This window comes from Pelodiscus sinensis, chromosome 20, assembly GCF_049634645.1.
Source record: "Pelodiscus sinensis isolate JC-2024 chromosome 20, ASM4963464v1, whole genome shotgun sequence".
Taxonomy (NCBI): domain Eukaryota; kingdom Metazoa; phylum Chordata; order Testudines; family Trionychidae; genus Pelodiscus; species Pelodiscus sinensis.
In genome coordinates, this window is record NC_134730.1 from 9764394 (window position 1) to 9792370 (window position 27977).

The window sequence follows — 27977 nt, forward strand, 5'->3', positions numbered from 1 at the left end:
GTCCAAGCTTTCTCTATAGGAAGTATATTTACAATACAGGCAGTCCCCGGGTTACGTGGATCCGACTTACGTCGGATCCCTACATACGAACGGGGCTTTTCTCGCCGCAGAGGACGCAGGCGGCGGGACCGCCCAGACGTGCTGCGGTCCCGCCACCTGCGTCTTCCGCGGCGAGAAAAGCCGCTCCGTGTCTCCCTGGTCTGCTGGGGGGTGTGCAGTTAGTGCGCCCCCCCCCCCATCAGACCAGGCTTTTTTCGCTGACGCCTGGGGTAGAGCAGCTGGGGGGCTGCCGGGTTGGTCCAGTAGCGCCAAGGAGCGGCGCTGCGGGACCAACCCAGCAGCACCCCAGCTGCTCTGCCCCAGGCGTGTCCGATTCAGCCGCTGCTGGTCAGTTTCAACAGCGGCTGAATCTGGATGCCAGTTCCGACTTACATACAAATTCAACTTAAGAATAAACCTACAGTCCCTATCTTGTATGTAACCCGGGGACTGCCTGTAGTGCGAAGAGACTTACTTAAGCCAACACAAAGCCAAGCCAAAAACAAACTCTTAAATAAATCTTTCTGACCTTTGCTTACAGACCTTATAGTACTCCATATAAGGATCTAGTAATAGTAGATAATCTTACATGATGTGAGCTGTAAAGTCTCACAAAACTTTGAACAGGTTCAATAACAGACCACAACAATTCAGAATCATTATCTGCTTTTGGAGATCTTATCAGGAATTGTTCTAAAACACTTTACAGTACAGATGATAATGGTGAATTACAGCCACCAGATGGCAGCAATATATTTCAAGCAACACTAAGGTTTTTCTCCCCCCCCCCACATATTGATCTGAGGAAGTGGATCTGGCCCACGAAAGCTCATCACCTAATAAACCATCTTTAAAGTGCTACATAGTTCTGTCTTTTGTTTCTGAAATGGTTACTTTAAGAGTTCAATCCAGCGTGAGTTACACCATACTCCCATTGATTTCATTGAAAGTTTTGCCTGAACAAAGACTGTAGAATCAGACATCAAAAGGCATCTTATTATTTTCTGTATTTTTGTACCGCAGTAGCATCACATTACCTTCCTTCAACTTCCAAAGGTTGTTGATTATAATTCTATAATCATAGAATTATAGGATTGGAAAAGACCTCAGGAAGTCATTGAGTCCAACCCCCTGTCCAAAGCAGGACCAACCTCAACTAAATCATCCCAGCCAGAGCTTTGTCAAGCCGAGACTTAAAAACCTCTAGGGATAACCATCACCCTGCTAGTGAAATAGTTTTTCCAAACTAGACCTCTGCCACTGAAACTTGAGACAATTGCATCCGTCACCACTCAGAACAGACTCTTTCCGTCCTCTTTGGAAAGTTCCGTCCTTCAGGTAGTTCATAGAATCATAGAACCATAGAGCTGGACGAGACCTCAGAAGGGCATCAAGTCCAGCCCCCTGCTCTAGGCAGGACCAATCCCAACTAAATCAACCCAGCCAGGGTTAAAGGATAGTTAAAGGCTGCTATCAAATCCCCCTCATTCTTCTCTTCTGTAGACTAAATAAGCCAAATCCCTCAGCCTCTCCAAATAAATCAAGTCTTCCAGCCCCCTAATCATTTTGGTTGTTCTTTTGGACTTTCTCCAATGCATTCACATCCTTTTTGTAATGGGAGGCCCAGAACAGGATGCAATACTCTAGGGCTACGTCTACACTCAGGGGCAGATGAGAGATTTGCGGGGCCCAGGACAGCACAATTTCGTGGGGCCCCCTTTGGAGGAAAAAAAATAGAAAAAAGGCATCAAATGCGCAAATTGAAGGTTATTTTCATATTAAATGTGAATTGGGTAACTTTGATAGAAACTTAATTTAGTTGGATAATTTGTATTTTAATTATATTGTAATTCATTTGTAAACAAAATTCTGCATTAATAATTACAAATTTTCATTTGTATTTAAGTCTATTATAGCTTTCTAGCTCTTTTGGCAGCACATTCTTCAATTATGTCATTAAAGTCCATTTCTTAACACAAGTCATTTTCAAAAAAGTTTAAAAATCATCCTTCACAAACAAATGCAACAGCAACCACATGACAAATATGTGTGACTGAGGACTACAAACATTAAGCAGTACGTTCACCTCCCAACATGATTTTTAAACCCCTACAGCAGTGAAATCTTGCATGATTATACTCTCAATACTCCTATTATTCTGCATCCTTTTAGACCTTTAGAGAAAGGTTTTCAAAATCACAAATAGCAATTAGGCCCAACTGAAATAGTCCAATTCTAATAGTAACTCAGAGCTGGAAGTCCAACTTTATCAGATATACCTTTGAGAAAAATCTCCCATCTATATCTATGTGACAATTTCTCATTTAAGGAACACATTTTCAGAAATATGCAAATGAACATATCCCAGATTCAGCCCCGCTACATATTATTTCTTAGTTGACTACAAAGTGAGACAAAGTTTTAATGTGTTATATGCACACTCAGTATAATTATATGCAATGTAATCTGGTGGACTATGCATTGCCTGTAACCTGGAGTGATTTCTATCGTGAAGACCATGTAGCTCAAAGAAAGCAATAGTCTGTGAAATGTAAAGGGAGCCCCTCCCCCCATAGCTATTAAGCTGGCTACAGTGAAGGGTGGGGATAATGTTTTATCTGAAGTTTCTTCCTATTTATGTTCGGGAGACTTTTCTTTAGCTCTTCCTTTGAAGGTGATGTGAAGGCAAAACTAGACAACCTGAGTCCCTAGTTCCTTCTACCAATAGTAGCCTCTGATATTATACTTGGTATTAGTCATTACTGTTGCTAGGTGGTGCTTTCTCACATAAAACACTGTCTTAGTACTTAGTGCAAGACCCCACAAGAGGAAAACCTCTCAACAGCTTGCTCAGGTCTTCAGTCTTTCTAGAGCTATAGACGGCACAGCAATTTGGCTCTTCTTAGGCTCCCCAGCAGGACTCCTCTCCCCATAAAAAGTTCTTAGTCCTCAGATATTTCAGTACAGCAAACCAAATTATCAACAGGCAAAGTTTCTGCAACCCCTCAGGGAGAAACTTGTACAGCCTAACAACAGAAAACGTATAGCTCCATCCAAAATGAACAAGACTTTACCTATGCAATTTCCTTTCCTTCTAAGCAGCCATAAACTACCTTCAATATTCCTTTTTTGTCTCAACAAAATAGAATATTTAAGCATTTTTACTATAATCCGAGAGCTGAGCAATTCCTCCATCCTGACTGGCTAATAGGAGAACAGCTCTGCTGACTCAATGAGGATCCTAAATAAACCAATGAAGGAGCCTCTTTTCTTTCCTTCAATCTCTTCACCTCTACTGTCAACACAAACAGCTGAAGTGGCCAGTGTCCGATCTTTCAGAAGGCATGAACAGAACAAGGCACTTGCCTGGCGATCTATTGCTTGTACTCTAATCCCAGCATCTGGCATTCAGAGTTTAGGGACCTCTAGAACATGGGGTTGGATCCTTGATAATCTTTTCTGATAAATTCACCCGCTCCATTTAAAAACCATTCCTCCCCACCCGCACCAAATCATCTGTTGAATTCCTTCATAAATCAATTTATTTGTTCATTAATTCCTGTTCCTCTTTCAGTTTAGAGACAAGGTGGCGAAATTTAACATTCGTCGCAAGAAAAAAAATTCAAATACTGGTCCAGTCTGAGCGCAGAACCATGGGTGTGTGCGAAGCTTTGGTGTTGTTGTCCCACCGCCCCTTCTTCCCACTTCACCTTGCTCCCAAGCAAGTGATGGGTCATTCCTTAGGAGCAAGGCTAGAGAAAGAAACACCCTCCAGCTCCGATCAAAATGCGTGGCTGGTGTGGAATAATGGGAGGCCTCAGGTGGCTCTTGGGATTTCAGGGTTTCAGACACGCACTTTTCGAGGAGAGCCAGAGAGGCCGAGAAAGGAGGGCCGGGAAACTGATTCGGTTGCATCCGGGTCCAGGCTATAATAGCAGCCTGCAGCAGCTCTGGCTTCCAGTGGGTGGCGTGAAGGGGCGAGAGTGGCTCTGCTCAAAGTGAAGAGCCAACTGGCTTCTAAAGAAGAAGGGTGGGGTGGTGCTGGCAGCCGGAGAAATTGCGTCCTCTCTGTACTGCGATGAATGCAGCACAACCAGGCGCTGCAACCCCAGGCAGCCAAAAGAAAAAGGGAAAAAAGAAGCTGCCCAGAAGACAGTGGCCAGTTTTAACCCAGCTCCTCAGTGGAGCGTGGACTTCGCCAAGTAGAAGCCCTTGCAGTTCCTGGAGGTCATCGAGAAGGAGCGGGCTGTGACTGGGGTCGACGTCCAGAGGAACAAAAGCCACATCAAAGCGCTCAAAGACACGTCAAAGCAGGGCCTCGTGAAGTGCGGGGCCTGGGGCAGCCGCCCTGCTCGCCCGGCCCTATATCTGCCGCTGTCTACACTGCCCAGTCTTGTGCAAGAGCATATGCAAATGAGGCGCAGCGATTTTCAGGCAGAACGGCTCTTGCACAAGAGGGGTTTTTTGCGCAAGAAGGAACATTGTAGACTGGCTCCTTGCGCAAAAGCCCCTTGTGCAAAAATGGCGGCACGTTAAGTATGCAAATGAGGTGCGGCGATATTCATTGCCATGCCTCATTTGCATATGTTCTTGCACAAGACTGGGCAGTGTCGACATAGCCCAAACGTGGCCTCTCCAGTGCAGAATAAAGGGGAATAATCACTTCTCTAGATCTGCAGGCAGTGCTTCTCCTACTACAACCTAATATGCTGTTAGCTTCTTGGCTACAAGGGCACACTGTTGACTCATATCCAGCTTCTCATCCACTGTAATCCTCAGGTCTTTTTCTGCTGAACTGCTATCTAGCCAGTCGGTCCCCAGCCTGTAACAATGCTTGGGATTCTTTCATCCCAAGTGCAGGACTCATTACTTCTTGTTGAACTTCATCAGATTTCTTTTGGCTCAGTCCTCCAATTTGTCTAGGTCACTCTGGACCCTGTCCCTACCCTCTAACTTATCTACCTCTCCCCCTAGCTTTGTGTGATTTGCAAATTTGCTGAGGGTGCAATCCATCCCCTCATCCAGGTCATTAATAAAGATGCTGAACAAAACTGGCCCCAATACCGACTGTTGGGGTACTCTGCTTGATACTAACTGCCAGCCAGACATCGAGCCGTTGATCACTACCCATTGAGCCCAACAATTTAGCCAACTTTCTATCCAGCTTACAGTCCATTTATCCAGTCCACACTGCCTTAACTTGCTGGCAATGCCTACAGCCACGACTTCACAAGGAAATTATTCTGAAATTATTAAACTCGACTAAGTAACTCCCAATTTAACAAAATCAAACTAGCATGTCCGTGCTACAGGGGAAGACTTGAAGTTAGTCCAAGTCAGGCTCCATTAATGGGGATGTGCTACTTTGGACTTAGAGCCCCAGAAAGCTCTGGCGAGTAACTAGTTTGAATTATTCTGGGGAGTAATTGTTTCAAAATAGCAGCACCGGAGTGTCCACACTACTGTTATTTTGAAATATTAGCATTACTCCTGATGAAAAGCAGGAGTACAGATTTCAAATTCTGTCACCCATTATTTGGAAATAATAGGCTCGGTAGTGTGGATGCTCTGCTTATAAATTCGACCTTGGGGGGACATTTTGAAATGAAGTCCTACTTTAAACCAGGGGTGGAGGTGGGAAATGGAGCAAAATGGCTGGAGCCAGTGGAGTGGAGAAGGCTGAGTCCAGGTTGCTCCCCTTCCTGCTGCCTGCTTCCCAACCCCTGTTGCAGGTGCAAGGCCCCCTGTTCATTCTCCAGGCCTCATTGCTCAGGGGAGGGAAGGATTGGACTGCCCTGGCTCCAACCCCGCTATCGGGGCTGCTGTGGCTGCTGCGGCTCTAGCCCCAGCATCAGGGCTGACATGCATCCAGCCCCAGTCCCACTTTTGCAGCTGCCGCATCTCTGGCCCTAGCCCTGCTACCACGGCTGCCATGTCTCTGGCCCACTACGACAGCTGCTGCAACTGCCACGTCCCCAGCCCTGTTACTGGGGCTGCCCCGGCCCCGGCTGCACTACTGGAGCTCTGGTGCTCAACCTAGCTCCAGCTTCGTTGGGCTCTGAGCCACCAGCCCTTTTGCCACTGGGGCTCCCAGCCAGGACCACAGATGTTGCTGGATGAGGGAGTCCCTGTTTTGGGAGGTCCAACCTGTACTCAAGCTAGTTAAGCCCAATGCAGACTGCAAAAAGGTACAAAGGGATCTCACAAAAATGGGTGACTTAACAAAAAGGCAGATGAAATTCAATACTGATAAATGCAAAGTAGTACACATTGGAAAACATAACCTTAACTATACATGTAAAATGACGGGGTCTAAATTAGCTGTTACCACTTCAGAGAAAAATCCTAATGTCATGGATAGTTTTCTGAAAACATCCACTTAATATGCAGCAGTAGTCAAAAAAGCAAACAGAATGTTGGGAATCATTAAGAAATAGACAGACAATAAGACAAATATGTCTACACTGCATTCCTCTTTCAAGAGAGGAATGCAAAGGCAGGTGAACGAAATTGCAAATGAAGCGCGGATTTGAATTTCATGCGCTTCATTTGCATAATCACATCCGGGCGCTATTTCAAATGACCCTATTTTGAAAAAAAAGAAACGCTGTCTAGACACTGTTATTTCGAAAGAAAACCCTTCTTTTGAAATTACCCTTAAACTTCATTTTATAAGGAGTAAGGGTAATTTCAAAAGAAGGGTTTTCTTTCGAAATAACAGTGTCTAGACAGCGTTTCTTTTTTTCAAAATAGGGTCTTTTGAAATAACCGCATCTAGACAGCATTTCTTTTTTCGAAATAGGGTATTTCAAAATAGCGCCCGGACGCAATTATGCAAATGAAGCACAGGAAATTCAAATCCGTGTTTCATTTGCAATTTTGTTTACCTGCATTTGCATTCCTCTCACGAAAGAGGAATGCAGTGTAGACATACCCAAAGAGAATATCATATTGCCTGTTTATAAATACATGGTACACCCACATCTTGAATACTGCATGCAGATGTGGTCATCCCATCCCCCCCAAAAAATATGTAGGCATTGGAAAAAGTTCACAAAAGATCAATAAAATGATGAGGGGCTTGGAACTGCTTCTATATGAAGAGAGATTAATAATATTGGAACTTGGAAAAGAGATGACTAAGATGCGATATGACAGAAGTCTATAAAATAATGATAGGTGTGAAGAAAATAGATAAGGAAGTGTTATTAATGCCTTCTGGTAACACAAGAATTAGGAGGTCACCAAATGAAATTAATAGGCAGCAGGTTTAAATCAGACAAAAGGAAGTTTTTGTTCACACAATGCACAGTCAACCTGTGAACTATTTGCCAGAGGATGTTGTGAATGACAAGACTAAACAGGGTTCAAAAAATAACTAGATAAATTCATTGAGGACAGGTCCATCAATGGGCCCCAGTATGGGTAGGAATGGTGTCTCTAGCCTCAGTTTTCCAGAAGTTGGGAATGGGTGACAGGGGATGAACCACTTGACGATCACCTGTTTTGTTCATTTCTCCTGGGGCATCTGGCATTAGCCACTGCTAGAATACAGGATACTGGGCTAGGTGAACCTTTGGCCCAACCCAGCATGACTGTTCTTATTGATTAGTGACCTGCTGCAGACAGGCACTACACATCCAGGGGCAGCCCTAATACAGAGCCAAACCAGTGATTACAATGTAGGAAATCTTTGGAACAACTTCCTAATGCACACATGGCATTTAAGACAAGAGCTCTTACAAAAATCTCCTACACTTGACTGCAAGTCTGATGGAGCTAATATTAAAGATCTCATCTACAAAAATGAATTTAATTACCATTATTAGACTCTGCTGCAATTTAACTGTGTGCTAACATGATTCAATCAGCCCATTATAAACAAGAACAAACTATGTAATAAAACAGATTCATGAACCATGCCCTAACCAAGATACAAATTGGCTTACCCTAAACTGAGTTTAACAACTTTTATTAAATCCCATAATTTTGTTAGGGTTAGGTACAAAAAGATTAATCTACAGAAGAGCATTTTTCAGAAATGTAGTACAAAAAACTATAAAAGGGCCATAAACTCCAATATGTTGAAGTAATGTGTATTGGGATACAAGAATATAATCCTGATTGAGGGGTTCTCATTTAGTGTCCCATATATACCATGACACTAGCAAATGGTTGTGTCCTTTTATCTGTTTCATTACCTGTATAAGCCGTTGTAACACTAAGGAGCAAAATCTCTTTCGTGAAGTATAACTTAATAGATCTCTCTGAAAAAAAAACCAAATGAATATAATTCACTGACATTAAAGGTACATTTATTTGTGATTTACAAAGGCAGAAGAACATTAAAGTGATGCAAACCAGGCAAATTTATTTTTCTCTCTTTGACTAAATAAGGCTGCTAATTAGGGGGCCTTTAACATAAAAGGCCAATCTGAAGGGGTTTTTTTGTTTTGTTTTTTGTAGGGAAACAGGGTAGAGATGGGAATCAACCAAATTATAAAGTCATATAAAATTTAAGTATTATTTCCATCTTGCTCTATCTTTAATGGGAAACATTTTTACTTTCATGAGTGACTTTCCTTTTTTCCTTCCCCCTTCCCTTTGATCTCTCCCTCTCATACCCTGTCCTCTCTTCCTAGTGTTAATTCTCTTTTTCATCTCCCTAGATTTGTTTCAGTTCTGACCAGAGACTGCCAAATATCCTTTGCTTCTCTCTCAATTTAGGGAGAAGGTCAACTTAAGATACGCAACTCCAGTTATGCTAATTACAATGTATCTTAAATCACCATCCACAAAAGTCGACGGGAAAAAATGCTTCCCTCAGCTTCTCCTTCTACTCGTGAGGAGCAGGCATACCAGCACCAAAGGGGGTGCCCTCTCAGTTCAAATTAGCAGATCTTTACTAGATCCAGTAAATCAACCACAGCAGCATCTATCTTCCATGTAGTGTAGAAATGGCTACCGTGACTCATACTCATTAAAGAGCCCATCAGTCTTCTTTAATCTCCACAGACTGAGATTTTTACTCTTTCCCTTGAGCCTTGAATCAGGAGGTGCCTAGAACTTTCAAAACACAGATGCATCCTATCTTTGCCTCAGTGTCATGTCAGATTAAAACAGGCACCACTGTTGAAAACACTAAAGATCCTGATCTGGGAAGAATGGAGAATCTGGGCTACATAATACAATGGATGAATGAAGAAAAGAGAAGGGAACCTTGTGAGGATGATTTCCCAAAGTGATAAACAAGGAAGATTAAGTGTTTTAAAATTAAGAAAGGAGAGACTGCGGGTCTATAGCCCTGAATTATTATAGCCAAATTTCTGTTTAAAATTATTCATATATAGTATCATTGTGTACAAACAGGATCATTTAATAGTTCATAAATCTGCTGTCATATTTTTGAGGGGTGGTTTTAAAGCACAATAATACTTACTAAATGCATCCACTGCCTTCGTTGCTTTGCTTTGGTCAGACCTGGGTAAATATTTTTTTTTAAGGTGAGAAAGATGAACCAGAGATAACCATTGCTCTACCATTATTTTGGAAAATAGACTAATTAATCTTTTAGTTTTCTATACATTTTCCTGCCCATAATTAGCAATTCCAACACATTAATAGGTTTAATAAAACATTTTTGGGAAATAAGCCACTAGTCGTAAAAGATATTTGCCTTTAGTGTGGGTATATGTCATTTGCAGAGTATGCTCCTTTACAGCACTATGGCTTTGGGCTTTGTATCAGGAGAGCCCTGCATGGATACAAAATTTATATCCATATCTGCAAAAATGAGCTGCAGATATCCACATCCACATCTGTGGCTACAGATATCTATGGATGTAAAGTGAATGTTCACAAATTTGCAGGATTCTAGATACAAAATGTGTATCTATGTCTGCAAAAATGAGCCATGGATATCTACAGATAGAAAGTGAATATCCATGGATTGACAGGGCTCTACATATCAGATCTGTTTCTATTACATGTGCTCTTGTTTTTCTAATCATCCTACAGCTATGCTAATAAAAAAAACTGTATCTGTAAATACTCTTTCAGTGAGATTTTAATGCTTATGCTATGCACTTCTAATGTATGCGTCAGCATGGTACCTAGACCATTTATGAGAGATCTGCAGCTAAATAGTAATAGCATTACGGAGCTCTACAGATTATTAAATGTGTCCAAACAACCCTTGCCTACCCCCATGACCTGATATCCTGATATTTTTTTAAAACTGTTGGCCAGCTAATCAGCCTACATTGCTATTGATACAACATACCTTATTGAGCAGATGCTTCTGAAAATCCTGACCCATACACAAAGCATCTGCCAAAGGGCCAAAGTACAGGTTGGACCTCTCTGGTCCAGCACCCTTGGGACCGGAACCATACCGGACCAGGGAGTTTGTCAGACCAGGAGAGGTCAATGCTTCCCTGCTGGCTGCCCTGATGCCAGCTTGTCTCCCTGTGGCTCCCAAGGCTGGGGCTCCTTGCCCTGCTGCTGTCCTGCTAAACATGGCCCAGCTGAGGCTCTCTGCCCTGCTGCCCTCCCACTGCACTAGGAGTTCCCAGGATTCCCGAGCCAGTGCTGCCTAGCTGTCACTAGCCTCACTGCCTTTGGAGGTTCCTGGGGGGGGGTCCTGGCTGGGACTACCCAGGCACCGCCAACCCCACTATCTCTGGGGTTCCTCCCGACCCTGGGCCACCCAGCCACTGGCGGCCCCGCTGCTGTGGCCTGGCCCTGTTGTTGCTGAGGGTTTCCTGGGGTTCTCTGGATGGGGCCACCAAGCAAGCTGTGCTGACACTGGGAGTTCCCCTGCTGGGACCAGCACTCCCTGGCTGCCGCCTAGCCCTGCTACCCAGGTTCCCCAGCCAGAGCTCCCGGGCCAATGCCTGGCCCCGCTGCTACTGGGAGTTTCCAGGTCAGGACTTCCTGGCCAGCCCAGCCTTGCCGCAGGGGGGATTCTAGGGTTCTCTGGCAACCAACAGCCCTGCTACCAGGGACTCTCTGGCCTCCTGACCCCACTGACACTGGGGGTTCCCCGGCCAGGGAAGAGGCTCCCCAATGCCACCTGGCCCCACTGACACCAGGGTTACGCAACCCAGCTACTGCTGGGTCAGCTGGGATTCCACAGACCCTAAGTTCTTCAGGCTGGCTCCTACTCCTGGGGCTCTTTGGTCCAGAAAAATTTATGGCCTTGCCGGACCACGGACATTGCCAAACCAAAGAGTTCCAGATTTGGGAGGTTCAACCTGTAATAAGAATTCTAAGCCCTATCGCTACCAGCAAACCAAAAATTACAAACCACTTAGCTTCTAATAACTAATAAAGGAAATGGAAGAATTGTTAAAAGTAAAGGATGTGGATAAAAGGGCTTAGAAACCTAAAATGCTATTATGCCTACAAAGGCATCTGACTGGCAGATACAAATTCTGGTAAAAGCAAATCAAGCTTTATATTATTCTCTGAGAGGCTCTGAAAATTCTCTCTGTGCTGTTCAAATAATTATAATAAAGACACAAACTGACAACGTGCTTTTAAAAGGGAAGTAAATAGTTTCACGACAGTCAGACCCCAGATCTTGTTTTTTCTTCATAATTTCTCCTCTGCTCTGCTCCTATCCCTAACCATGGAAGTGATATGGAGACCAACAGTTTCTGTTCAGAGATGAGGACAAGGAAAAACATGAAAGTACACATGCTTAATAGTGAGAGGAGAGAGATAAATGGTGTCTTTTCAAAAATCCTACACACCAATGGTAAAACATTTGTTATGCCCTGCCTAGCCCATGCTCCAGTGTATTGAGTATGAGGACAAGTAAGGATTGTATCAACTAATTCATGGCTACAGGGACTCTCCTATATTTTATCCTAATTATATACATGCTTTTGGTTCAGAGAAAGAAGTGAATGAGGAATTTTCCATTGTGCACTATGTATACACATGCTTGGCAGGATGGTACTGTGTTGTTGCCATAAGCACTTACAAGTTGTTTATGATGTTTTCATCAGTGGAGGAGACTTCTTCCTTCAGTGTGTTTGACTCCTCTGGTTTCCTAATCAGAAAAAAAAGAAATGTGCCCACGAGACTGATGACAGTTAGAGCAATGAAGACAGTCCTGCGATCGCTCTCTGTGGAAAATCGAAAAGGTGTTACACGTAAGTCTGCATAAAACAATTCAAGACTAGTAAACTACCTTCACAAATACTGGTGTAGATAGTGATGATGATTCCAAGTTAAAGAAAGGTACAGTTTATAAAGAGGTGTATATAATACATATTAACCTTCATTGGTGTCTGACTCACCACTTGTGGGGCAGTGTCCCACATGTCTGGCAAGTTCCTTTGTCATTGCTGATAGGCCAATTGAATACTGGCTGGTCAAAGAATATCATCACCACTTTTTGCTGTGGCTAAGTGGGAGTTAATAAAAGGAAAGAGGAAGTGCAGAGGCTCTCCAATAACAGTATCCAGTATTACTTGCAGGTCAGAAGCTACATCATATCCCCCACACTTTTTAGAAATCACGGCCTTCCTCTCCAGCCACAGGAACTAATGTCACATCATGTGCAACCATAAGTTGCTGGACATGTAAATTTCAAAAGCATTAGGCTCATGAAATCACAGAATTTGGCAAAAGATAACAATGAATATGTGGAGACTAGGCACCTGATGTCCCATGCACCAATTCTTCTACATGAATCAACTTGTCTGGCACAATAAATTCTTTGTGCAAAGGCTTCCCCAAACACAGGTGTGAGCAATAACACAGCAGCAGTTCACCAGGGCTAGCCCCTGATGGACGGCTGCTGCTATACCTGCACAAACACAGGTACTGGCAATCACAGCTCCCATGGACCGTGGACACTGCTTCCTACATTTCCCGTTGCCTGGGAACATTGATATGTGGCCAACAGAAGCTGCAATCACCTGTACCTGCAACTGTGCAGGTAAATATAGTAGTGGGGGCCCACCAGGCACTAACTCTGGAAGACCAAATCTGGCCCATGAGCCAGTATTTGCCCACTCCTAAATTAGCAGCTAATCATGCCTTGTGCTGAGGCAAACTAATCTTTGGGCTTCCAGTTCTCAATCCTAAAGATACTGCCTATATATCTATTTTAGTGTGCATCTGTCTGTCTGTGAGTATGTTTGTTCAAGTGGGTTTGGCCCACGAAAGCTCATCACCTACTAAACCATCTTGTTAGTCTTTGAAGTGCTGCATAGTCCTGTCTTTTGTTTCAACCAGATCAGACTAACACGGCTACATCTCTATTACTATTCCTCCTAAACAGTAAGAGCTGGGGCCACCAAATTTGGTATGCACATTCTTCTTATGCTAACTTAAAACAAGGTCAGGGTTCGGTTGTGGCAGTCTCAGGAAAAGGACTGTTTTCCATAACATGCAAAGAGAGGGGGGCTGCTGTTCAAAGGGAAGCAATATCAGAGTGGCCATTGGGGGACAGCAAGCCTGCAGAGGAGAACTATCTTGCAGTGTCCCCTGGGAGCAGCCATATCTCCAAAGGAGTGGCCAGCAGATCTGGGACTCCACCACCTTGCCTATGAGCACCCCTTCCCCCAAACTCTTTCCCTACCTCCCTTCACATGGGCACAGCACCAGAGAGTGGGGGAGAAAAAAGGTCCCTGACAGCTGGGGGGAGATTGGGACTGGGAGAGGAATAGGGTTGCCAGGTGTCCAGTTTTTTACTGGACAGTCCGGTTTTTTGGGGTTCTATCCAGTAAAAATTTCCAAAAGATACTGGACATGTGCAATGTCCGGTATTCTCTGGTTTTCCAACTGGGTGCCGGAGGCCTGACAGGGGAGTGGCTGGGAGGCAGGGCGCAATCGGCGCTGGGAGCCCTGGTTGCATGTGAGGAGAAGGGGCAGCCCAGTGCGTGCTCCTGCGCGCTGGTCAAACGCGTGGTGAAGCTGCAGCTGGACTGACTCGTGCTTCGCCTGAACCGTGTGGGGGGCGGGAGCGCCTTGGGAGCTGCACCACCTGGGTCAGTCCCACTCTCCACCGGCTGATACGCTCCTTCCCCTCCCCCTCCTCCTGGCCAGCCGGTTGGTTCTCCCTCAATTCTCCTCCCAAACTTCCCTGGCCAGCCCTGCTGCACCCAACCCCCACCCCTGACGCTAAATCTACCTCCTACCGGCCGGTTCCTCCTCCCAATCTTCCCCAACCAGCCCCGCTGCACCCCCTGCCAGCGCTGCTTCTGGCGGCCAGTTCTTTCCTCCTCCTCCTGAGCTACCCTGGCCAGCCCTGCTCCCGCTGGCCGCCCTCTCTTCCCCCCCAATCTCCTCCGGCCAGCCCCGCTCCGCCCTCCCCCTACTGACCAGCTCTGCTTCCCGTTGGCTGTCCGTCGTCATTCCCCCCCCCCCCCCCCCGATCTCTCCCAGCCAGCCCCACTCCCCTCCCCATGAAGTGTGTCCGGTATTTTTTTTTAAAGACTACTTGGTAACCCTAGAGGGGAGAGAAAAGAGCCCCTTATGTTTTGGGAGGCTGGGAGGGAACAGAAAAGGATCCCTGGAGGCCAGGAAGGCTGGGGAGAAAGAGAAAAGAGCTTCTAGTGGCCGGGTGGGGTCTGGAAGAAGGAAAGAAAAGGGCCCCTGGTGGCTGAGGGACTGGAAGGGAGGGGGGGGGAGGAGAGAGAGAAAAGGGCCCCTGGCCGGCAGCTGAGGAGAAAAGTCCTGTGCCTGGCAGGACGTTCTGCCCTGAGCCCCTCCTCACCTTCCCCCAACACTCACTCTTACAATCCTTCCCTAACCCCCAGTCTCCTGCACAACATCCCCAAGGCCTTGCCTTGAGTCTTGTACAACCCATACCATCAGCCCTGTGCCCTGGAGGACTTGAGCAACATTGGGTAAGTCTGCTAGTGTACCTATAGGTATTTTGGCTTAAAGGTGAACATAAAATTTTGAAAATAACATTTAAAAAAAACTATTAGGATTACAAATCAATAACAGTGTTTCTGTGCACACAGTTTTAAAAACAGTCTCTTATGTTCATGTGCAAACAACTCTTGTAGGAACCTGAAATAAAGTGTGGCAAGGAGGAACTGGTGTTCATGGGTACGTCTAAACCACAAGCCTCTTTCGAAAGAGATAGTCTAGACCAGTGGTCCCCAACACGGTGCCCGCAGGCGTCATAGCACCCGCGGGGGCATTTGTGTGCGCCCGCCAAGTGATTGGGGCTAGCCTGGCCCCAGGCGCATGCATGGTGCCGGAGCCGGCCCCGGGCACATGGCCCCGGGAGCGCCGCGAATTGGCCGCCCGCGCTCTGGGCGCGCGGCGTATGGGGGGGAGCGCCAGCCCCAGGCGCACGGCGCTTGGAGGGGGCACCAGCCCCGGGCGCGCGGCGCTTGGAGGGGGGGCACTGGCCCTGGGCGCGTGGCACTTGGGGGGGCACCCCCCCCCCAAAAAAAGCAGCAAAACTTGTTGAGCAAAAAACGGAACTGACCGGGGCCGAAAAACAGAAGATACCGGATGGACCTGGCTCTTCCTGGGGGATGGGGGGGGGGGGGGGGAGTGCCGGGGAGGGAGGGGGGTTGGGTTGCCTTGCGTGCGTGCGCGCGCACGCACACACACCGGAATTTCTTGAGGCTCCCCAGTTTGGGAACGCATGTTCTAAATGAATAAATCTTCGGCTGCGTCTAGACTGGCATGATTTTACACAAATACTTTTAACAGAAAAGTTTTTCCCGTTAAAAGTATTTGCGCAAGAGAGTGTAGACGAATTTTACCCATCGGGCTTTCTTGTGCAAGAAATTAACTTGGCTGTCTACACTGGCCCTCTTGCGCAATGTTACTTGCGCAAGAGTGCTTATCCCTGAGCGGGAGCGTCGGAATATCTACACAAGAACCACTGATTTTGTACAGTACAAAGTCAGTGTTTTTGTCCAAATACTCACGGTCAGTGTAGACAGGTGGCCAGTCTAGATGCACCCTTCATGTTTTAAACATGTAAATAATATGGTCTATCAGATATTTGAGGGCATTTTTAGTACATAATACCGGAAACTCTCCTCTTTAATCAGCTCAATTTATTATTATAGTTGTGGGTTTTTTTCTGGGTTTCCTGACTATTATACTAAAACACAGGCTGTGTCACAGTTTCCATGTAAATTAGTTGGCTTCTCAGTAGACAACCACTGCTCACACAGCAGACCCTGCCTCCATCTCTTTACAGTAACTCAGGTCCCAAATGACCTATGTGCAACTCAACAGCTTTAACAACCTGTCTTTTATTCCATTGAATATGAATGCACTTTGCTCCAAGCTCTACACTGATTAGATTTGGAAGGCTTAAGATGACAATGTTAAAAAGCTTCAGGGAGTACCCGAGTTAGTTTGAACAGGATAGACTTCAAAAACAACAAATAGTCTGGTAGCACTTTAAAGACTAGCAAAACATGCAGATGGTATCATGAGTTTTCATGGGCACAGCCCCCTTCTTCAGATGACCAGAGTGTTGGTTGTCCAGAACTAAAATAAATAGCAGAGGGCGGGGGGAGAAGACAAGAAGAGGCAGTAGGTATAAAAATATCAAGGGGAAAGCTGAGCAGGAATGTAACAGGAAAAATAAAATAATTCAAACAGGAAATTAACCATGATGATCTGTATCAAGACAGGGAGTCCGACTGTTTGTCTGCACCAAGATACTATAATGGAGCAGGTAGGGTGCGAATTTACAGTGTAATAGCTATTCAAGAACAGCTTCCAATGTGGACATTCTTATTCCAGAATAACAGTCTTCCCATGGGGAACAATTACAGAACTCTGCAATATGCTATTCTGGTCAATTTCCCTCTCCATCAAGTTATGAAAGAAAGCGAAGGGAACAGCAGTTGTGAACACTGGAGATATTCATAGCTCTTTTATCATACAGCTTTACATAGTAAAACTGAAATATGGCCTAGAAAACAAATACAAACTTTATCTGTTGTTCCCTATTTTCTAGCTGTTACAACTATAGCTAGGTCTACATTAGCATTTTGCTTGGCCAGGGTTGTGAAAAAAACACCCAATAACCGACAGTTTCATAGACAAAAAAGCATTAGTGTGGACAGTACTATATTGGCAGGAGAATATATCCCACCACCAACATAGCTTCTGCCAGTCAGGTTGGGGTGGTTTAAAATGCTAGCGGCACAGGGGGATTACACAGGAGACCTTACAATAGCACAGTGTAGAGGTACAGCTGTACTGCTGCGAGTTCTGTAATGTAAACATAGCCTAAGACTGATTCCTACATCATTATTTTGTCCGTTTTTCATACATTATGATACAAAGCATTCTACACACAAAATAAGTAATACCAACCTGATATGTGTGTTTTCCCACGCCAAGCAAAGTATATATAAAGATTTCCAAAAAACAAGCTGAAAACAAAAAAGGGATGACACAGGAATATAATATTTATTATGGTAACAAATTATATATGAAAGAATAATATGGTGAAAATGTGAGAGAGAGAGAGGGTGTTTGTCCTCCCACTGTCAAACTGCTAGTCCCACAGAAATATAAAACAAAATTGAAGATTCACTTTCACAAGGCTAGCTCTACATTTCAAAGAGATCTAAGATACCAGAAATGACATTAACTTTTGCACTGTACATCAGGAGGAAAGATTGGTTGTATATAATCCCTACTTATCATTAAGTATTGTTCAATACCAGCAGCAATGCAACCTCCAGCTTTTCCTTTCATTTCATAGTTACTGGAGTACAACTGAATTACTGTCTGAGATGAAAAGTCTTCCTTGCACTCTTAGGCTGTCTCTACACTGGACCCCTTTTCCAGAAAAGGGATGGAGATGAGACAAGTCGGAATTGCAAATGAAGCGGGGGATTTAAATATCCCCTGCTTCATTTGTATAAACATGGCTGCTGCTTTTTTCCAGCTCGGGGCTTTGCCGGAGAAAAGCGCCAGTCTAGACGGGATCTTTTGGAAAATAAAGCCTTTTCCAAAAGGTCCCTTATTCCTGATTTTAAGAGGAATAAGGGACCTTTCGGAAAAGGCTTTATTTTCCGAAAGATCCCGTTTAGACTGGCGCTTTTCTCCGGCAAAGCCCCGAGCCGGAAAAAAGCGGCAGCCATGTTTATACAAATGAAGCGGGGGATATTTAAATCCCCCGCTTCATTTGCAATTCTGACTTGTCTCATCTCCATCCCTTTTCCGGAAGAGGGGTCCAGTGTAGACACAGCCTTAGGGTACATCTACATAGCAGCATTATTTCAGAATAACTGACATTATTCATAACAACAAAAAGCGCATCTACACTACAAGTCTTTATTTTGAAATAATATCGAGGTGGAAGACTTCTTACTCCAACTCATAGTAACCCTCATTGAAGGAAGAGTGTTCTTTCTGAAGAAGTGGGTTTTGCCCATGAAAGTTCATGAAAGTGGGCAAAAGAAGTGGGTTTTGACCATGAAAGTTCATGAAAGTGGGCAAAACCCACTTCTTCAGAAAGCTCATGATACTATATATATTTTTGTTAGTCTCTAAGGTGCCACAGGACTACTCATTGTTTTTAAAGTTACAAAACAACACAGCTACCCTTTTGAGACTTTTTAATAAAGGAAAGTTACCTGGACTGTAAAAGTGCCCAGAAGATTCCACTGTTTCTCCCAATGGTATTTTCATCTGAATTTATTGTCAGACAATTTCCCTGTGCAGTCCAAAGTACTGAAATTCAAATAAAAAAGTTGCAGAGAAAGGAGGAAAAATAGTTCAGAGAGACAAAATACAGTGAAGAAGCAGATACACGTTATGTGAAATACTTACCAGCAGCTGCTATCCCAATGAAAACAGAAGCAGTGTAGAAGGACCACGTGAATGGCTGGATAAAAACTGCAATGTATATGCTAAAATATAACAATGTATTATATTCAAATTGAATGTGAACATTGTCATGCTGATTATGCTTTTTAACCATTAGATTTGCTTCCTCAAAATCAAGTACTTATTCTTAAGATAGTTTTTAAAAGAATCCAAGTCAATATAATTAAAAACAATTTCTTATTACCCTAAGCATATACTGCTATTTTTTCTAGTACAGTAATTAGACTGAGGCTTGATCTTGGTTCTTTACTCCAAAGTCAGGCAGACCAATCAATGTGAAAATAACAAGATCACAGCTCTGGGGGAGGGTGAATGTCTCTGAAGTAACATTCTAAGGGACTCAGGAGCAACACTGATATCATTGCAAGAAGCCAAACTCTGCCCTCCTTGGTCAGTACAATTTCATGCATGACATGGTAGGTGAAGTAAAGGGGCAAGGATACACAGAAGCAGAAATTCTAGATTTCAATGAATTACTTACCTATAAAATACACCGCTAATAAACATGGATAATTGAGGTCCTACTACAGCAACAACTGAAGGTGAAATAAGATTTGATGCAGAGAACACTCCATAAATAATGGCCATGCTACACAAATAAATAATAAAGATGAATAAATATTTCAAAGGAAATTCAAGAGTGCTGGTTACTGTAGCTAATTTTATTTATTTAGAAAAGTTTTCAAATGATTCAAAACTATTACATCAAACATCATGTAACTGCATGATCTTATTAATCTACTTCTTTTTTCCCTTCTATTGTTATTTAACTTTGCTGCACCTTATCTTAAATTAGACTGTACACCTTTTAAGGCCAAGGCCAAGCCCAAGCCTTCCTAAATGACTGCACAGTCCTTGGCACAGTAGGGCCTTGATCATGACTGGGGACTTTGGTTGCTTTGCCAATACAATAAACATTAAAAAGAACCAGTTTCCACAGCTCTGATACCCTGATTTTCCTCCCATCTTTCTGATTGTTCCCTTCCATGTGACTGTTGAAATCTCTCCTGTAAGCTGATCTGCACAAGCAGACCCTGTGATCTATGTGGGTACAAAGGTCCACACATATGGAAGTTTGTAGGATCTGCGCCTCAGTTATCTGTTTTACTTTTCAAGAATTTCACAGACTGCATGACCCAAGATAAAAAGCAAAAACATGGCACTGTTTCTCCCTACATGGAAAAAGTAAAAAACAGGAATGTGGTTCATTTAAATAGGAAAAATTATGTAAAATTAAGCTTTCTTTTAGTATGATAAAAATGTAATTTTTAAAAGTGTTAATTCAGCAGAACAAGCACATCTTCATAATATTTCATCAAGTCTAGCTATGCCTTTTAAAGTAAGAAAAGAACAAAAATATTATGGTAAATTACCTGGTATAACCACTGCCATGAAAATCTGTGTTGTTCAAATTCGTGATAACAGTTTGCTGTGTACAGAAAATTATAAATAATAATACAGAAAGTATATTTTGTACTTTTAAAAAAAATCTAAAAATTACAGAGACAAATTAACATGAGAGAGCAAAGTTAGAACCGTTAATAACAATGCCCAAGGAACTAAAAGTAATTTAGAAATGGCAATTAAGTCATGTAACACTTACATGAGGAAGTAACTATTATGCCCATTGTATAGTTAGGGAAACTACTGCATCTTGTTCAGATTCAATGACAGTCAAGAACTGCACATCAAAACTCTGATTCTCAACTCCTTAATTACTCTACACTCTCTTCTCTTTTTAAAGGAGTAGTATGCAAGCCTTTGAAAGCCACATTTATTAATTACAGCCTAAGGCCCAGATCCTCAAAGATTTTTAGGTTCCCAACTTTTGTTGATTTCAATAGAAGTTAGGAGCTTAAATAGAGGGATCTGGGACTAACTCCCATTATGGATCTAGAGCTCTTCCTTCCTACACTCTCCCTCTGTCTACAGGTTTTCTGGTTTGCTCATGGGGCAAATGCAATTTGAACTTTGGAACCTAAGTCCTGATTCATTCACTGCCAAACAATGGGTATTACTTATGCTTGCAGACACTTACATTTATGAGACAAGGTCAGCATCTCAGTGAGTTAGTATCTTTTACTGGATAAGCTCTCTCTCTCTCACCAACAGAATTTGGTCCAATAAAAGATATTTCCTCACTCATCTTGTCTCTCTAATATCCTGGAACAAACATGGCTACAACAACACTGTATTCCATTTTTATTTATAAAAATTCACCACAAAATGCTTGGGGTGAAACTGTTCATTTGAAACAATAACTGGTATTTTGTGATTCTACAATGCCTTTAGATCTCAAAATATTTCACAGACATTAAAAAATTAATCCTCCCAACACCTCTTTAACATAGACCATAATAAGCCCCATTTTTACAGAATTGGAAACTGAGACATGAACATGGTCTGTCGCAATTAGGAACCAAATCTCTATTTGCAAACTCGGTCCTGAGATTTAGCTACAAGATCAGCCTCTCTTATGAATAATAATACCAAACATTAACTATACAACATAGTAAAGCAATTTGTATATACCGTATTTTCCGGCGTATAAGGCGACTGGGCGTATAAGACGACCCCCTAATTTTCTAGTTAAACCATAGGTTTTCGCCTATACTCGCCGTATAAGACTACCCCCCCCTTAAGAGGCCAACCGGCAGCGCCCCAGCTGCTCTGCCCCAGGATCCACAACAAAAGCCTGGTCTGCTGGTGGGGGGGCGCACTAGCTGCACCCCTCCCCCTCTCCAGCAGACCAGGGACACGGGGAGCAAAGCCGCAGCGGCAGCGGGGTCCCGTGCCTCCCCGGCTTTGCCAGAGCAAAGCCTCAGAGGCGCGGGACCCCTCCGCCTCCCCGGCTTTGCTCCCGGTGCCCCTGGTCTGCTGGGGAGCAAAGCCTCTGAGGATGCCGGCAGCGGGACAGCCGCGGCGCATCTGGGCTGTCCCGCTGCCGGCTTCCCCCGAGACTTTGCAAAGCCGCGGAGGGGCTCGGGCAGCGGGGCAGCCCAGGCGCGCCTGGGCTGCCCCGCTGCCCGAGTCCCTCCACGGCTTTGCTCCGCGTCTTCCTGGTCTGCAGACCAGGGAGACGCAGAGCAGCTTTTCTCGCCCCGGAGTACACGGTTGGCGGGACCGCGAGATCCCACAGTCCGTGTCCTCCGGGGCGAGAAAAGCCCCGTTCGTACCTGCAAGTTGGGGACTGCCTGTATGTTTATACCCGGCGTATAAGACGACCCCCGATTTTTGGGGTATGTTTTTTAAGTATAAAAAGTCGTCTTATACGCCGGAAAATACGGTATCTATAAATAAGGAATACCTACTGAAAATAATGAGAGTGTTTCTAAATATGGCAGACATGTTCAATTTGCTTGCTTGCATTAAAGTAGACAAAGACTGGCAGTAAATTATTTAGTGAGATGTAAGGTGACTAGGCAGTTCTGTCAATTGTGACAGTATGACCACTCACTGTATTCATATTCCTTCAATCTCCAGCTTGTAATTACATAGAGAAAATGTAAGATTAGGAAGATTCATCAACCAGGAGAAAATAGGTGACAAAGTTACAAATAACACCACCCAAGTCAATTGTTTTAAAGCAAAATTATTTAAAAAAACCCTCAGAAACATGACATGATACAGATTAATTCAATAACTGGGACATATAACTGACAGAGCAGATATTATTTAAAAGTTGAATGTCATTCATTAACTTATTTTTTGGTCTAAACCACCATCACTGTTTTACTCTCATAAAGAAACAGATTACTTAAGCATCTATGCAAATTCTAAATCAATAGAAACACAGATAAAATGTAATGTTACCATGCCCTTTGGATCCCTTAACAAAACCACTGTTAGAATTGGGATGGCTGAAAGAAAGGAAAGGATGTGGAGTGTACGGATACTTGTACTTACCGCAATATTTCCACAAGTTTGGAAGGCAGTAAACATAAACATAAAAGCAACTCCTAACATAATTATGTTAAAAAGCTTTTTTGGTTTAGGAGACATTTTGTTTTTCTTTAGGAAGTTGTGCTCTTCAGTCCGGAGAAGTTCTGTTTTTCTTCTAAAGCTTCCTTTTAAGTTCTGCCAAAAGAAAAAGAAAAAAAAAACCTTCAGAAAGAAATGTTATGTAAAACTAATAGTTAAGTGTTAAAAATATTCACTGACTAGTCAAGAGGTCTAGTGCTCCACTGTAAATAAAAAATAAATACTAAAACAAATGCAATGGTTTAATAAGAGTTGTGAAGATTATTTAGATCCTTTCTACCTTTCACATGAAGATATCCAAACAGGGTGCAGTGTATTATTTCTTCGTGACATCCCTTCCCCCCAGTAGTTTCCCACCAGCTAAGTTAATAAATCAGCTCACTTCCTTGTCACAATTGCTTGAATCAGATTTTAGTCAAAAGACATTAAATCACCTGACAAAGGAAAGAAAAAGACACTCATACACACAAACCATGTCCATTCAGGCTGAGCAGGAAATAAGGAACATTTCACAACCCATGTCAGCTGATTCAAGCTAGATGCACTCTGGGAGATGCAGTCTCAGCAATCTTTGACTTTAAAAAGAGTAAATCTATTATATTACTTAAAATAACAATAGTATGTTTGTGCTTCTGTAAATAATATTCTGAAACCTTTAGCCAATAATACTTTGAGCAAGAAACCAAATATCTTAGAAAGTTGTCTTTTAAGAAAATTGTCATCAGTCATGCAAAAAGCATTCATAAGTGAAGACTGAAAAGCTTAGTGAATCCTTCCAATAAACACAAGAGAAATGAAAGGAAATATTTCATTGTAACTGACACACATGCACAGTATCTCTCATTGTTTCTGTTGTTGGTCATTCACACTGAACAGGAAGTGAAATAGCTGTCTCTATCATCATTCAATATTTTGCCTTCAAATCCTTCCAACATAAAACCTATTATTTAAAAGCTAATATATTTATGCATTGAGTTTTGTAATGTTTGTAAAAAAATAAGTAATCCTAAAGATCCTATTTTAGAAAGTGAGTAAAGTAGGAAAAGGAAGTCAGACATCTCATATTAAGTCTATTCCCACTTCCTACTATTATTATTTTGCACTTTTATCACAAGACTACGCAGAGACACCAGTCAAGATTGTGCTAACTGCTGTGCACTCACATACAAAGACATAGGGTAGAATTGGGCCAGCTGAAGTTAATGACAAAAACTCCCATAGACTTCAGTGAAGTCTCATGGTTTCACCCAGCATTTGTTCCTGCCTTAAAAGGCTTATCCAGAACACACCCTTCCAACAACAGCTAAAACACTGCATTACTTATTCAATATTAAGATTTCTCAACTATTATTTTGCAAAACTGTACAGCATTTTATCTGAAACTAGAACCACACTTACACAAACACAACAAGTGATTTGTAGGGAGACTCCCTGTACAATTTTGAGGGGCTCACTGTAAAGCAGATTTTAGCATCTCTCTTGACATGAAATATTTTGTGGTGTGATTCAACAAGAAATTTTAAATCTTACTGTTCTGTGTGAAATGAATAAATAACAAGAAGCAATAAAACACATAAAAATAAGTGGTACATTATTCCCTTAATTTAGATTTCTCATGCAGGAAATATCTTGCTTCTTGGTTTTATGTCAACATTATTGCTGAGGCAAAGCATCTCTCCATGGCCACTGCAGCTCCAGTAGCCACACCCAGAAGAGGAAGCAAAATGCAGGACAATGTAGCACTTTAAAGACTAACAAGATGGTTTATTAGATGATGAGCTTTCGTGGGCCAGACCCACTTCCTCAGATCAAATAGTGGAAGAAAATAGTCACAACCATATATACCAAAGGATACAATTAAAAAAAATGAACACATATGAAAAGGACAAATCACATTTCAGAACAGGAGGGGGATGCAGGGGGGGGGGGAGGAAGGAAGGTAAGTGTCTGTGAATTGACAATATTAGAGGTGGGGAGAGTGGGATGTTTGTGAGTTAATGATATTAGAGGTGATAATTGGGAAAGCTATCTTGATAATGTGTAAGATAGTTCAAGTGTTTGTTCAATCCTCTTTGGAGAGTGTCGAATTTTAACATGAATGACAGTTCAGAGGATTCCCTTTCAAGTGCAGATGTAAAAGGTCTTTGTAGCAGAATGAGGAGTGCATGTTCCCCACCTGGGGCAGGCTCATGTTCATCTGTTCCCTGTGTTCCCGTCAGAGTGAGGAATGAAGCAAACTGCATTTTCCACTTGCTCCCTGATGTAGGGGGACAGCTAGCAACATCCCTGTATGTATTGGGGATGAGCTTTAGCCCACACTTCCTAAAGAGCACCTGGGGATGAGAGGCTCAAGGCTGGGGCAGTCCTGGAGGGGTGTGGGAGGCCGGGGGACAGGCTTCCAGCCAGCCTCTTTCACCTTCCTGCTGATTCTGTCTCTTTTCTGTTAGGTTTTATGAGAAAGAATCCCATTTTCTTGGCACAACTAAACCCTTACTTTGTTTTAAGTTATAAGAGAAAGCTGTATACCAAATTTGGTGGTCCTAGCTCCTACTCTTTAGGAGGAAAAGCTTCAGAGGGATAGCCAAGTTAGTCTGTAACTAGATAAACTTAAAAAATAACAAATAACCTAGCAGCACCTTAAAGACTAACAAAACATGTAGATAGTATCATGAGCTTTTGTGGGTACAACCCACTTCTTCAGATGAATGAACACCATTTTTTCTATCTAGGAGGAGTTCTTGAACACACAGACAGACAGAATCTCACATATGGCAGATTTTCACTACTGAGTATTTATTAAACAAAGCACTATACGAAGAACAAAAAGTAAAATCTTAATACTAGCTTTTAAAAATCTCTCCTTCACACTGTAATCCCAGAGATCTTTGGAAATGAAGTCTCCTTCATTTCAATTTATTTTCTTTTTAAACAAAGTAATGTCTAAAGGTCACAATCATAAACATTTAATAATGAGCTACGTAAGTATTAGTCATTATTATTATTGTTAGTAGTAGTAATAGTAGTAGAGGTATTATACTAGTGTAATTGAAAACAATGACAAATTTCCCACTTTCACACTAACACTGATACAGCACCACAGGTTAGTGAAGTATGGTCACAGTCCAAGTATGGATAGGCAGATTGTATCTCTTCTATACCAGTTTGAGAAGGGATAGATACTGTGACCAGATGTCCTGATTTTATAGGAACAGTCCTGATATATGGGACTTTGTCTTATATAGGTGCCTATTACCTCCCACTTTCCTGATTTTTCACATTTGCTATTTGGTCACCCTAAGTGTAGACAACTGAGAAGTAACAATTCCAAATTCCAGTCTATCTCAGTACTCTCCCATTGTGTGCATCTAGACTACATTCCTCTTTCGAAAGAGGAATGTAAATGAAGGAAATTGAAAATGTAAATGAAATGCAGATTTACTCTTGCGCTTCATTTGCATAATCACATCTGATTGCTTTTTTTAAAAAGTTTTCGGGAAAAAAAAGGTAGTCTATATGCGGTTCTTTTGGAAAAAACTTTTTCAAAAGAACCCTTATTCCTGAAAAAATGAGGTTTATAGGGTTCTTTCAAAAAAGGATTTTTTTCGAAAGAACCGCGTCTAGACTGCTTTTTTTCTAAAAAACCTTTTTTGAAAAAGTGATCGGACGCGATTATGCAAAGGAAGCATGAGATTTGTAAATCTGTGCTTCATTTGCATGTTTGATTTCCTTCATTTACATTCCTCTTTTGAAAGAGGAATGTAGTCTAGATGCAGCCACTATTGCTACCATCCCAATAAAGAAACTACCAGGATATGTTTGGGAGGGAATGCTACTTTCACACACTATGGCAGGGTGGGATTTGGCACTTGAATGGGATACCCCTTCCCTGACCACAGTATAGTGGCACGGAGTGTGTTTGGCAGGGAAAAGAAAGGGAAGGAGTTTTACACAATACCCGGACACCAGGGGCAGATGACCATTTTGCGGGGCCCAGAGCAGCACAATTTCGCGGGGGCCCCCTTTGCCACGGCGCATGCACGGTGGCACCACACGCATGTGCGGTGGTGCCACGGCGCATGCGTGGGGCTTCTTGAAGCGCGGAGCTCGGGGCGGCTGCCCCACTCGCCCTGCCCTATATCCGCCCCTGCCGGACACTACACTTGCAGCTTGAGGTAGAGCCTCATGCTATCCTTGAAATAGCAGAACAAGTGGGTATGAATGTGCTGAGAGTTTCAGTTTGTATCTCCCACACTATGTGGATTCAGTAGTGGAGGGTTAAAATGACATTTTCTGCACCCAGGTTGAAAAGGGAGAGCATGGGCATGTAGGCAGAGCCCAAGCATAATTTTTTCAGGCAGGTACAAATTTGTAACAGGGGCCCTGTCCTGCACACACAGCACAATTTGCAGCCTGAGCTGCGCTCCACCCTCCTTACATTCAGGCGCAGGTAAAATGTACTCTTCCTCCTATGTGGGGGCTCTGTATGTAGAAGGATCCTTAACACCGCTGCACCAGCATTGAGTTTCGTGCACTGACCCATACAGTGGCAATCCACAGGACTTGACCAACAGCAGCGAAAGCCGCTCGCCAGCCCCGCATTGCGCATGCGCACGCCGCCAGTAAACGGGGCGTGTGGCTGAAATCTAGTCGCCATGGGCGAGTAGATTCTATAGTCTGTCGAACCCTGGCGATCCATGTGCGGGGAAGAAATGGGGCTTTAATGGGAATGGCTAGCATGACAGCTGCATGTGTGTGCCCAAAAGGGGCATATGATAAGGGCTCCCATCCCGTAGAACACTGGTCACCAACCAGTAGATCGGGATCTACTCATAGATCTTGGTCTGTAACAGGTGATCCTAACTGGTTTGGCCAAGAGGTTACTGAGCCCAGCACTTCCGTTTCCCCCCACCCTCGAGACTGCTGCACGTCTCCTGCCTTTTCCCTTGGAGCTGTCTCCTCAGGAGCCTTTGTTTTTCTGTGCGGGGCAGGAGAAAGAGAGGAGGGGGTGCTAATGTCAAGGAGCCCCCTCTCCACCCTGTATCCTATCTCTACGGGGGGGTGGGGAGGTAGAGGGGGCCACAGCAGGACTCGGGATGGAGGGAGTTTGC

At 43.3% G+C, this 27977-nt stretch overlaps 1 protein-coding gene across 4 annotated transcripts in view; it reads right to left on the minus strand.

Moving 5' to 3' along the window:
* Nucleotides 1-27977, minus strand: part of MFSD11 (major facilitator superfamily domain containing 11) — a 56041-nt gene that overhangs the window by 26975 nt on the left and 1089 nt on the right. Inside the window, exons 1-10 of one of the 4 annotated variants that reach the window (XM_075903579.1) lie at nucleotides 23342-23413; nucleotides 22795-22965; nucleotides 20262-20317; nucleotides 19370-19477; nucleotides 18832-18911; nucleotides 18636-18732; nucleotides 17365-17423; nucleotides 12029-12173; nucleotides 9479-9519; nucleotides 8241-8306 (exon numbers count right to left, since the gene is read on the minus strand). In XM_075903579.1, the coding sequence (XP_075759694.1) occupies nucleotides 8241-8306; nucleotides 9479-9519; nucleotides 12029-12173; nucleotides 17365-17423; nucleotides 18636-18732; nucleotides 18832-18911; nucleotides 19370-19477; nucleotides 20262-20317; nucleotides 22795-22965; nucleotides 23342-23350 (832 nt within the window). In that variant the 5' untranslated portion in view covers nucleotides 23351-23413. The other 3 variants (XM_075903581.1, XM_075903582.1, XM_075903578.1) reach the window with 3 other exon arrangements.